The following is a 12926-nucleotide window of genomic DNA, read 5'->3' as shown; positions in this document are numbered from 1 at the left end:
TCGGATCGAAAAATCGAATATTCGTAAGGCACGGATCGGATCACGGATATCCTTAAAATTCCGGATATTCGCTCCGTGCCCACCCCTAATGATAGGCATATCGTAAAACGTATGACTAGATTACGTATTCTCTTCTATCCCTGTTTTTCAACTCAAAACAATTCTTCAATCTCAAGTGTTTAATTAAAGTCAACTTACGTATATTTTAAATATTTTATATAGAAAATCTTGTAGTACATCTAAAAACGACGTAACTAAATATTGGTATGTTTATATTAGCGAGTAGGCTATAAAAATCATTATAAATATATTAAAAATAGCAATATTTCATTTATGCAATAATTTATTGTATTTTTGAAAGTTATATAATGATTTTGTAGGCTTGTTTGACTATTAGTGAAATAGTTTAGTTGAAATTTACAGTCGATGTGGTCAGGTGAAACATAAATATTAACTTAATATACAGTCAACAAGTTGCATACTATTTTACTACTGCCAAAAAATGTCAAATAAAAATTATTGTTAGTTTTTTGGGAAAAAGATAAGGCACTACTAGTAAAAATCCTTAAATGTTTTACCATAAATCAAAGGTACAAATCTCCAACAATATTTTTGTTTCAGGAATAAAATCGAATTTTACTTTTCTACTATACATCAAAAAAAGTATAATGAAATTTAAAAATTAAATTGGAACATTTGTGATTTGAGAGAATAGGAATCAGAAGCAGCAGCCTAACACTGACATTACTATGGAATTTACATTATTAGGGTAATAAATTTGATGATTCTTTACACACACAGAAAATGATTTGGCAAGCATATTATTAGGATAAAGAAGTTACCTAAACCCACCAATGATCTTTAAATCCCACTTTAACACATTTGCCTATATAAACCAACCGCCACTTACATCTTCTTTCACCCTCAAATCATCATCATCTCTACATCAAAGTATATAAATCGAAACAAACCGAAATAAACCGGTCCGATTATTGTTCTCTGTCCCTCTCTACTAGCTCTGTCTCCATCTCCGGTATTATTCTTCTCCTGTCTGCTTCACATATATTTCATGACGAATTTCGAAACGCTCTTCTCCTTTTTCTCTCCATTGTTTTCGTGACTCTTTCTTCATCTATTTTTTTTATAAGTTTGTGATTAGTCTTTATGATATACCAAAGATGAATATTTTGTTACCAATTTTTTTTTCCTTAGTTTTGAATATTTTGATAAATGACAACCCAAAAACTCATTCCCCAAAAATTTGTTTCCTTTGTTTCCGCCAAGTGTAGAGTGAACCTAAAGACAACGTTATCACCCGTCTTCTTCTCTTAAAACACGTTACGTGCATTCCCCAAAACATTCTTGCTTCTCTGTTATATCACCTGCTACGAAATCTATTTCAGCAAATAAACATAAACCACTGCTAATATTTTCATAATCTTTTGTTTTCTTCCACAGTTTTTTTTTTGCTTACACATAAAAAATGGCGATGAAGAACGAGAAGAAGATGACGAAGAGTTACTTTGATGTTCTTGGAATCTGCTGTACATCGGAGGTTCCTCTGATTGAGAATATCCTCAGTTCTCTCGACGGTATCAAGGAATATTCCGTCATCGTGCCGTCAAGGACCGTCATCGTCGTCCATGATAGCCTCATCATCTCACAGTTCCACATTGGTAAAGCTTTCACACAAAAAAACATATTTCTCGTATTTAAATTTTTATAACATATACTTTTTCTCTGTATCATACTTTAATAAATGTCCCACTCAAATAAAGCGAAAATAATCGGGTTTTCGCGTTGTGAACGTCATATTTGTGAGCATATTGCGTAACGCATCATTCACATGACTTACGTTTATTAAATCTTTTCCTTTTATATCTTTCCATTAAATTAGAAAGACAATGCAATATATTTAGCACATATTAATAATGTATTAAACTTTTATTGAATAATTATTGTGCATGGTTGCAGTTAAGGCACTTAACCAAGCGAGGTTAGAAGCAAATGTGAGGGTAACCGGAGAAACCAATTTTAAAAACAAATGGCCAAGTCCATTTGCGGTGGTTTCCGGCGTATTTCTCGCCCTTTCATTCTTCAAATATGTTTACTCTCCGTTCCGTTGGCTTGCCGTCGCAGCTGTTGCGGCCGGAATTTATCCTATACTGGCTAAATCTGTAGCATCCATTGCAAGGGCTAGAGTCGACATCAACATTCTTGTTGTAATAACCGGTAATTGCTTCAGGGACTATGATTTCACATATAAGAAAGACAAAAATTATATCGGTGAATATTAAAAAATGGTATAGTAGATGGTAGATATACAAGTATGTGTCAATATAACATTGTGATGGGTCAATTTAGAATATAATGGTCAACATAAAGCAATTTTGTTATGTAGTTTTGTGCTTCTTTTCCTTTGCGGTTGGCCTTTTAATGCTTACTTTGAGACCACATGAAAAAGAAAAAAAAGCTGCTTTCTTGCAACTTTTTTCTCAACAATTAAAATTTCAAAACAAATACTTTCTTCTATATCAAATCTTGTAGGTAAGATGTTGAGAAAAAAATATCAAATAATTACTCAAAATCTAAACTTAAGCTCAGTTCTTGTGAACTCAAAGCTAATACTCTTGCATTGTTTCAAACAGTGGGAGCAACACTCGGTATGCGAGATTACACAGAAGCTGCAGCAGTTGTTTTCTTATTCACAATCGCTGAATGGCTCCAATCTAGAGCTAGCTATAAGGTTTTTGCTTCCACTATTTACCTTTTTCTTGGCATGCAAGTTTCCAAATGTACAGTGATTGATTGATTCAAGCATTGGTTTTACTGTAAATAAAATTTCAGGCAAGCGCGGTGATGCAGTCTCTGATGAGTTTAGCTCCACAGAAGGCAGTGATAGCAGAGACTGGAGAAGAAGTTGAAGTGGATGAGCTCAAGATCAACACTGTAATAGCTGTCAAAGCTGGTGAAACTATACCTATTGATGGAGTTGTTGCGGATGGAAACTGTGAGGTTGATGAGAAAACCTTGACAGGAGAAGCCTTCCCAGTGCCTAAACTGAGAGATTCAACTGTCTGGGCTGGAACCATTAATCTAAATGGTTACATAACTGTGAAAACAACTGCTCTAGCTGAGGATTGCGTGGTTGCCAAGATGGCAAAGCTGGTGGAAGAAGCTCAGAACAGCAAAACAGAAACTCAGAGATTCATAGACGAATGTTCTAAGTACTATACTCCAGGTTAGTAAGCGAATCAGTCACTGTTTTTTTTATAACTACACGTTCTTGATTGAGAACTCATATTCTCTTGCCTTGAATGCAGCCATCATCCTCATATCGCTCTGTTTTGTGGTTATCCCATTCGTAATGAAGGTTCACAACATGAAACATTGGCTTCATTTAGCACTAGTTGTGTTAGTAAGTGCTTGTCCCTGTGGGCTTATTCTCTCAACACCAGTAGCTACTTTCTGTGCGCTCACAAAGGCAGCCACGTCAGGACTTCTGATCAAAGGAGCTGATTATCTTGAGACCTTAGCCAAGATCAAAACCGTTGCTTTTGACAAAACCGGGACCATAACTAGAGGCGAGTTCATCGTCATGGATTTCAAGTCACTCTCCAGAGATATAAGCCTGCACAGCTTGCTTTACTGGTGAGAAACCATCTGATTATGATCTCTCAACCACTTCAGTGAGAACTTTTTTCTGAGCTTTGGAATATGACTTTTCTTAGGGTATCAAGCGTGGAGAGCAAGTCAAGCCATCCAATGGCTGCTGCACTTGTGGACTATGCAAAATCTGTCTCAGTTGAACCTAAGCCTGAAGCTGTTGAGGACTACCAAAACTTTCCAGGAGAAGGCATTCACGGCAAGATTGATGGCAAAGAAGTCTACATTGGGAACAAAAGGATTGCTTCAAGAGCTGGCTGTTCTTCATCAGGTGCATATCAAAATGAATGCAACATTTTTGGGTTTTTTACTTGCTAATGGTTCTGTGCTTTGGTTTGTGTACACAGTTCCAGATATAGATGTTGATACCAAAGGAGGAAAAACTGTTGGTTATGTCTATGTTGGAGAGACACTAGCTGGAGTATTCAATCTCTCAGATGCTTGTAGATCAGGTGTAGCTCAAGCGATGAAAGAACTCAAATCTATGGGAATTAAAACAGCAATGCTAACCGGAGATAACCAAGCTGCAGCAATGCATGCTCAAGAACAGCTAGGGAATGTTATGGATGTCGTACATGCGGAGCTTCTTCCAGAAGGAAAGTCCCAAATCATCAAAGAGTTTAAGAGAGGAGGTCCAACGGCTATGGTAGGAGACGGTTTGAATGATGCACCAGCTTTGGCAACAGCTGATATTGGTATCTCGATGGGTGTTTCCGGCTCTGCGCTTGCAACGGAGACCGGTCATATAATCTTGATGTCTAATGACATCAGGAGGATACCGCAAGCGATAAGGCTTGCACGCAGAGCTAAAAGAAAAGTGGTGGAGAATGTGGTCTTGTCCATCTCTATGAAAGGAGCGATTCTTGCTTTGGCTTTTGCTGGTCATCCTCTGATTTGGGCGGCTGTGCTTGCGGATGTGGGGACTTGTTTGCTTGTGATACTCAATAGCATGTTGTTGCTTCGGGATAGGCACGTTCCTGGAGAGAAATGTCATAGGGGTTATGCTCCTTCTGTCTTGGAGGTGGAGAGAGGTGATGTTGCTGGAGACATGGAAGCAGGTTTGTTACCGAAGCATTGCAAGTCAGGCTGTTGTGGAAAGAAGAAGCAAGAGGAAGTGATGAAACTAGATAGAACTAGTTCGGGACATGGTCACTCTACAGGTTGTTGTGACAAGAAACAGAAAGAGAGTGTAGTGATTGTGAGAAAGAGCTGTGAATCAGGGTGTTGTGGTGACAAGATTCAGCAACAAGAGGTGAAACAAAGCTGTCACAACAAGGCTGGTGACTTGGAGGAGATAAGGCTGGACATTGTTGGTGATGGTGATTGCAAGTCGGGTTGTTGTGGAACTGGCTCAATAGTACAAGAAGTCAATATAGAGGAGGAGGTGAAAGTGTCGGTCAAAGGTTGCTGCTCAAGGCCTGCTGCTGATCCTGTAGTAGCTGCTAGCTTGAAAGTGAAGAGCGAGGGGCATCGTGAGTCGAGCTGCTGTGAAAGTTCAAAGAAAGGTAACAACGAAGAAACATGTTGTGAGGTGAAAACGGAGGAGTCTAACTGTAGCAGCAGAGAGAGGAGCCACAGTCACTGTCAAAGTCACCACCATGCGTGAAAAAAGATCGTGAGTGAACATCTTTAGCTTCTCGCTCACATTTGTAAGCTTTTCATGTTGCAAGCATCAGCAAGGATGATGTATTATATTGACGGAGTAACCATCAAGGAAAATGTGAATAAATCATTTTCGCTTACCTTAATCAATCTTCTTCTTCTGTTATCAAATAGTTAAAACATATCTTAAGTCAAAAGTGTTCACACATTTTCTTTGGCTCTCCCGCCAAATTGAAGAATCTGATAAAGAGAGAGCATAACTGACATTTTAAAGATTATATGATTTTCTTCATTGATATGACATATTATAAAGGAAAAGACGTCTAAATAAGAAACAAATATAATGAAGAAAAAAAAAACAGTTTCATAATTCCAGCACAAGACATGAAAATTCATATGTACAAAACACTAACACACTGAGCTCTTAAGTGATCTAAATTAAGAGCAAAGTAGCTCTTCCAGAGAGGGACGTTCAGAGCAGTTGGGCTGTAATAATGCTGATGTTACTGAACCAAATGGATAACATTAAGCATTCCCCATACTCTGTGTATCTTGTCTGTTCCAGGAGAGCCCTGGACAAAAGTAAATGGCCATGGATCTTGCCTCTTCGCCTCACTGCTAGTACCAGCTGCAGTGTGTGCATTGCAGCCCAGTTGATTGCTGCCAACTTTGGAGCATTAAAGCATCTATACAAATAACCAACGAAGCTCCGCGTAAAAAACAATCGGGCACTGTAGGAGTTAAGGGGTCTTTGGACACTCTGAATCCTAAAATTAATAGCACAGTAGCTAGCTCTTCCAGTCAGAGCAGTTTGATTTTGGAAATTAGTCTCTTCTACCGAAAGGCCGTCCAAAACATTGCCTCCTCTGTATCCCATGTTGCCAACCATCTCCATATCTATCCCCAGACTGACCAGAATCATCAACTGAATCCTCCCTTAGGAACTTTCGATTTCTCGAAAATGTTGTTGTGCTAAGCTTCTCTTTGTCTTCTGATGGTGTCCCTGGTCTAGGTTCACTGTGCATATCGATGGACCTGGTTCTTGGTCCACCTGTTCTGAAACCTCTAGGATTAGGCGCTTTTGTCATAAAGCTAGGTACCTTTGGTACCGGGAAATCCTTGGGAAGAGACTCCATCTCCACAAAACAGTTCCTTGCTCGAGCGTCCGTGATCAGTGCTGCCCAGTCCTCACATTTCATCAGAGCAGATGCATTTCCCATCACCTGTTTCAAGAAAAAACATGTATCAGAATCCAGAAATATTTATCAAACAAATAAGATACTTGTGTGTGCATCAAGCGACATCATATACCCATAGAGCCCTTTTGGCACGTGTGAGGGCAACATTCATCCGCCGGATATCAGCAACAAACCCAACCCCGTGACTGGAAGCACGCACACATGACATGATTATGACATCACGCTCCTGACCCTGAAACGCGTCTACAGTATTGATATAAATCTCTTTCAGCTCATCTTGGCCCAAAGCATTTCCAAACTCCATTTTCAGGCATTTCAGCTGCAGCTTATATGGAGTTATTACCCCAACAGAGACTTTACCCCCCTCTAATGACTTCAGAGTTCTCTGAAGATGCATGTACAGCCCGACACAGAAGCGAGCTTCATCAATGTTCTCATAAGACACCGATCCACCTCTATGGGATTCCCGTCCATGGCTAATATCAAAGAAAAGGTAAGGCTTGAGAACATGATCCCTGTAGTAGATCTCATCAGGAGCAGTGGTAACACTTTCACTGTCCGTGAGGCGTCCTTGGTAGAAATATCTTGAAGGGAAATCGCGTATCTGAGAGTGCATCCTATACTGAACAGTTAACATCAACGTTGGACAACCTGCTAGCTGAAACCTTTCAAAGAGACTTCTGCTGTATGAAAGAGTTCCAGCAGCTTTGCTTGAACTCGTCCTATGACGAATAACCAGTCATAGGACGAGCTTGCTTGACATCTTCCGGGTTGAGATACATAGTCTGCATCTTGCGTTTCTTTCCCAGCATCGTCTCTTTCTCTTTCATCTTACTTTCTTTCTTTCTTTCTATTTCGAATCGGGAGTCTCGTCTTCGTCGTCGATTTCGAAATTAAAAGAGTAACAGAAGGATCCGGTGATTAAGACACGACAAGACTGTTTCTATCAAAATTAGATCACGACCGTTGGATCAAGACTTTGAGAAACAATCCGAAGGCCTAGAACGAGCTAACGGAAATAAAAGTGTGAGAGAGGTGTGATACGGGACTCTGTGTTGTGTCTTGTAGTTTTATAGGCGAGAGAGAGAGGCGGAACTCAGATTCGTTCGCTTATTATTGTTGCGTCAAATTAAATTTGTCAAAGTTTTGGGCTACACTTTGATCTCAGAGTTTTTGGGCCAAGCCTTGATAAACAAACTAATGAAAAGAAAAAGCCTAAATATACAAAAACATGGTGGCCAGTGATTGGGTGATCTTGGAGACTTGGACAGATTCTTTTCCTTAAGGCTTAAACCAATACCTGCAAAAGCACTTGCGTAAGTAACGCTTTAGAATCATGTGGAAAGCATATATTTGAACAGAAAATAAAACTGTATTTTTTGGTATTATTTTTTTTGGTAAACAGTATTTTGGTATTTCATAGTCAGTTATGAAATAAATGCAAAAAGGAAAGGTAAGTTTTCTTTTTTTTTTGTTTATCTTTATATCTGTTTAAATTACACAAAAAAGTTAAATTACAAAGAGATAAATCCTGAAATATTTACACTTCCAAAATTATGGAAAGTGGTGTAACAACACACCCTTACCAGCTGTAATTTCTTAACAAAAATATGTAAGTTCACTTTATAAACTGAATTTTAAAATACAGTTCAAAATGAACATGAAGATAGTTTTTGATGAAAAGATTATGCAACTTCATCTCTTCTCTAGCTTTCCATATTCAAAAAAAAAATCAACATGATATTTTCTACATATTGTCATGATTATAAAATCTATATTTACTCAAAATAAGTAGTATGAAAAAAGAAAGCAGACAGTAATGAAACATTACAAATTTACAACAGATACTTTAACATGTAAAACTTATATCCTTCCGTTTTAGTTGGCATTAAGAAGATTTCGAGACTAAGACTAAAGACTAATTGCAATATTTACAAAATTGGCGTTTGCAAAACATATTATTTACAAGTAAACACCCTTTACATGGTCATCATTAGGGTAACATCTGAAAATCATGAAAAGTAAATGGATAGATATGTAATTAAAGAAAAGATAGGAAGACTCTTCTTTACTTAAATTTGACTTGGTACACGCTTTCTCAGTCTCTCTCTCGCGAATCACGCTCTCTGTCTCTCTGATACTGTGCTTAAAGTCCTCTGTTGCAGAGTCTCCAATAATGGCGTTTTCTAAGCCACTACTATTCTTTCTCTTCCTCGTTACGCTCTCCCTTTCCCGGGAAGTCGCTTCTACGTCTTCTTCCTCCTCCTCCTCCTCCTCCTCAGAGAACAATGGTGGTGCACATGATGAACAACACTGTTCGGTCGACGAACTCAAATCCACCGTCTCTTCTCTCCGTAAGTCTGACAATCTCTCTGACCCTTTTCGTCTTTCTAGATTTTGTCAGGAAAGTCTGCAACTTTGTAGCTACATTGTCTACGTGAGAAGCAAAGGTTTAGTCTTTCGAGATTTTCACTATGGTTAGCTGAACTTTTTGCTTCTGAAGATCTGTAGCGAATTGTTGAGGAAAAACGTTGCTTTGATCTGTTGCATTGCTTAGGAGAAATGAGTAACGGTTTCATATGAAAGTTATTGTTATTATGTCTCTTTGTTTGGTTTCTGGGAAACGTAGGTCTCGTTATAATCTTTTTAGCTTCCGTTATGCTTCTCGAAATAAGTTGTAACGTTTTTTTTTTTGTTTATGTCCAGAGGGTGACTTCTTTTATAATTTTTTCCATATCTGTTGATTTGGTTGCTAACAGTTTCAGAGTCTTTTTTGTGGCTGTGTGTGTGTGTTTAAAAGAATCAATCATTAAGGAAAAGAATGAAGAATTGCATAGCAAAGAGGAGCAGATTCGAGTGTTGGAGTTATATATCCGGGAGAAATCTTACTTGTTTGAGAGTGACATAGATTTTTCTCAAGTGAGATATCCTTATTCTTCTCTGGATTTGATTTCATTCGTTAAAAATAGATGTATAAGAACGTTATTTACTACAACACTTTTGTTTGTTGTTGTTAAATGGTTTGTTCAGTCTGAGAATCCTGTGAAGCACGCTAGTGAAGCAGAAGAAAAGGTTTATGAGCTTGAGAAACAGGTTGGCTTTTTTAGTTTGAGCTCTCTCTCTCTCCATGTCTTGCCTTTTGCCAGATTACATTTATTCTAAATTTTTGTTTGATGCTTCTGCACTGGCAGGTACTTGGACTTAAACGGGAAGTGGAGTTGCAACGTAATAAGAGGCTCCAAGTGGAAGCTCGAGCTGAAATCGCAGATGAGAAAGTTGAAGACCTTAGCTCAAAGCTTGAAACTGTAAGATGTGATATATCATTTAGAGATTAATATTTATATATTCGAGAGCTTAAGTGTACTTTCTCTCTTCCTTTTTTTTTACTCAGATCGATGTGAAGTGGTTCTTGTCTAAGCTTCGTCTTAACCCGACCGAAACTCAGGTTAGTCAAGAAGACACATAACATTGGCACTATCTTAGTGTGATTACTCCTCTAAAGCTCCTTTTTCATAGTTGCAGGCATATTTAATGACTCTATGGCACCAACATCTTAGCCCAAATCTTCATATCACTCTTCAACAGGTTTGTTTCTTCTCATCAACCCTGAATGTCTTGAGTTCCACTTAGAAGACTTCTTAACTTTTCTTTTCTTCAGGTTTCCTTGAAGATTAACCAACTCTGGAAATGGTCAGAGCCTCACATTGAAACCATGAACTCAGTGAGTTTTATTCTTACTTCAAACTTATTTACTTTTTTTCATTCATTTGATGAATACTCATCTCTGAGAGATCCTTCCTCTTGTTTTTTTTTCAGAAATGGATTCCAAGCATCAAAGAAGCTTATGTAACGTTAACCATTTATTTAGAACCAAAGGTTCACTATTTAACAGAGAAGTCCATCGAGGTGTTATCTTTGTCTAAGCAGGCTTTCACGCCACATCTCATCCATGGCTTTGATGTGTCACGCTACTATCTTGAGGTTTAATATGTTTCCATCTTAGATCATTCGACTCTGCTTCTCTTCGCCATTTCATTGAAACATTGTGGAACCATTGTTTGTTTTTTTCTTAGGTAATCAGAACACATACAGCCCCATACACAAGCAAGATTATGACCATAGCGAAACCACACTTGGAGAAAGTACAAGTCGTCTTGGAGCCATATACCAAAAACGCAAGGCATGGCTTTGAAAAGTTGGTTGAGTCCACCAAAATCTACCACCAGCAGGTATGTATAGACCATGTTTCCTGTTTAGCGTTTTTGAATTCACTATTAGACTTTAATAAGCTCACTCTGTTGAAAACCAAGGCTCAAGAAATGCTGAAGAACAATGAGATTACCAAACCGGTTGCTACCATGGATTTAGCTTGGGTTGGGGTATGTGGTTCTCTACCATTTTGCAAATGCAATTACATAAAGCTTCTCAAAGTCTCTTTAAACTATTTAAAGCCCTTTTTGTACTTCCAACAGGCCACAGCTTTGATTGGTTTCCCTCTCATATTCATCATCAAATTTCTTTCTGCAGTCTCCAAGTAAGCTATGAACATCTTTCAAGACTAGTTTGTAACTTTTAACTACTTTTGCATCGGAAAGTAGTTTCATAACTAAAATCTTTTTGTTTACGGATCAAACAGTCCTAAGGGGAAGAAGAGGTACAGCCATAAGCAAGAACCAAGCACTGGATATCGCCGAGCCAAACGCCGTCATCCTCACCATTAAAACAATGTAAACTATAACTTCGGAGATTAAAAAGGTTTTGTGACTTTTACTTTTATACACATCATTGGTTTTGGTTCCAATTAAGATGGTTACTGAAACAGAGTAACTCTCTTTTGCAGGTGGTTTGTATTTACCTTTTTGGACTTTCAGACTTATTACAGTTATTAGTTTTAGCTGAGTAAATTGAGCAGAACTGTTCTCTCTCTCTCTATGTAGTGACAAATCTTAGAACAAGTTTTTCAGCCAAGAGGAGAGAAAGAAAAGAGTTGTAAAACTTTCTCACATTATACAAACAAATACATTAGTTGGGAAATTGGACTAAGCATGTTTATCTCTCCAGGGCTCAATTGGGCTTGTCCAATTCGAGCTAAAAAGCCTTAGGTAAACGGGTCTATACATTTAGACTACTTTTTTTGGTTATTTTCTCAAGGATAAATCATGTTAAAACTTAAAACCAACCAAAAATAATAAATTTTGTGAAGACAGGAGAGAAAGAAAAGGACAAAGAGAGAGTCAATTTCTAAAACGACTGTTTGTGTGTCTGATCCATATTCATGTCTTTATATGTCTCCTCCTTAAAAGGTCGCTTTACACTTACCCTCTTTGTTGTTTTAGCTTCCATCTCTCTTTGTGGGATGTCACAGTTTATATTTTCTAACTTGAAGAAAACGATAAATAGGAATTGAATGGTAACACAATGAACCACGTGTTCGCAAAATGTATAGGTTGCTTCATTCAAACATGTTATGCCCCTTTTCTGTTTTTTTTTTGCTACTAAGTTATTGGTTTATCATATATAAATTTCTTGAACACTCTTTTATATTAGTAGCTTGCCAAATAGTTATGGGGGTTAGGGTTGGGTTGATACATTGACTGTCAAATCCCTTGGTTAATGCTTAATGTTAGGGATGCATATTATGAATTTAAAGCTTTGCAATAAGATAACGTTAATTTGTTTATGACGTCTCATAGCTAAACTGGAGTGAAGGAAGATCCATGTCTTTCAGACAAAAAATTGTGTTTATGTTTATGCATCTAAAGGGTTTGTCTAATGGTTTAAATTGCGGATGGTACATAGGACATAAGAACATTTATCCATATCCTTAAGAGATTTCACCAATTTTTTTGCATGAGTATTTTGACCTAAACATGACTAACTTGCAATTACATTGTCAATGATGGGAAGAAAATATAGCAAAGTTGTCGTAATAAACTGGTACGTAGTCATTCAATCTAATGGTTTCTGAGGAGTAATCTAAATTTGACTTTCAAAATTACAAAATGATATTAAAAAACATTAACAGCCTTTGCGTTAAGAGACATCAAAGCATATGGTCAAACATGAGGACTATGTACATGCAACTGTGATAACTGATAACCAAATCTGAACGAATAAGGACATTCAGATCAGATCCACTGAGTTTATTTTCTGATGACGAAATTGCTTTGTGACATGTAAATATTACTGGATTAACAGAAATGGTACAAGTAAACAATAATTATTGACAATGGTGTTGACCTCCAGTATATACACAGGCACACTTCAAGCTTAACCATGGTTAGTCGCACGAGCTATGTCATATGTTCAAATATGTTTTCATTATTAGTTTCTTATATATCAATTCCAGTTCATATTCTATTAATTTATAATTATTTGAAATTTGGACTGGAATTTTTTTTTGGATTCATATCATAGATAACAATTACTCCATAGATAAATCAGTGTTTGCCTTTTTTT

General features: G+C 37.4%; 3 protein-coding genes across 5 annotated transcripts; 2 read left to right on the top strand and 1 right to left on the bottom strand.

The window, feature by feature from the left end:
- The first annotated feature begins 882 nt into the window (after positions 1-882).
- On the top strand, positions 883-5414 carry LOC108842768 (cadmium/zinc-transporting ATPase HMA2). Of its 2 annotated transcripts, XM_018615789.2 has the most exons (8): positions 883-1033; positions 1459-1676; positions 1975-2232; positions 2649-2746; positions 2848-3241; positions 3324-3651; positions 3732-3937; positions 4014-5414. In XM_018615789.2, exons 2-8 carry the CDS (start codon positions 1484-1486, stop codon positions 5270-5272), a joined length of 2736 nt encoding a protein of 911 aa, XP_018471291.1. In that variant the 5' UTR covers positions 883-1033; positions 1459-1483; the 3' UTR covers positions 5273-5414. The 2 variants fall into 2 exon arrangements, with proteins under 2 accessions (XP_018471291.1, XP_056859436.1); XM_057003456.1 differs by lacking the exon at positions 883-1033 and having other exon boundaries at positions 1286-1676.
- A 176-nt stretch (positions 5415-5590) lies between these two features.
- Positions 5591-7297, bottom strand: LOC130508718 (probable helicase MAGATAMA 3). Its single transcript, XM_057004364.1, has 3 exons — positions 7248-7297; positions 6580-7189; positions 5591-6491 (listed from the first exon to the last, which is right to left on the bottom strand). The coding sequence occupies exons 1-3, from the start codon at positions 7295-7297 to the stop codon at positions 6093-6095; spliced, it is 1059 nt and encodes a 352-aa protein (XP_056860344.1). The 3' UTR covers positions 5591-6092.
- Positions 7298-8564: 1267 nt separating this feature from the next.
- LOC108839989 (uncharacterized) lies at positions 8565-11608 on the top strand. Of its 2 annotated transcripts, none has more exons than XM_018612800.2 (13): positions 8565-8821; positions 9268-9386; positions 9498-9560; positions 9659-9772; positions 9859-9912; positions 9990-10052; positions 10126-10188; positions 10284-10448; positions 10541-10696; positions 10778-10846; positions 10940-11001; positions 11104-11222; positions 11308-11608. In XM_018612800.2, the coding sequence occupies exons 1-12, from the start codon at positions 8644-8646 to the stop codon at positions 11186-11188; spliced, it is 1191 nt and encodes a 396-aa protein (XP_018468302.1). In that variant the 5' UTR covers positions 8565-8643; the 3' UTR covers positions 11189-11222; positions 11308-11608. The 2 variants fall into 2 exon arrangements, with proteins under 2 accessions (XP_018468302.1, XP_018468300.1); XM_018612798.2 differs by having other exon boundaries at positions 9984-10052.
- Positions 11609-12926: the final 1318 nt, after the last annotated feature.

The sequence above is a fragment of the Raphanus sativus genome, chromosome 2, assembly GCF_000801105.2.
Source record: "Raphanus sativus cultivar WK10039 chromosome 2, ASM80110v3, whole genome shotgun sequence".
Taxonomy (NCBI): domain Eukaryota; kingdom Viridiplantae; phylum Streptophyta; class Magnoliopsida; order Brassicales; family Brassicaceae; genus Raphanus; species Raphanus sativus.
The sequence above is the reverse complement of the archived record's forward strand: the minus strand, read 5'-3'. Positions and strand labels throughout refer to the sequence as shown.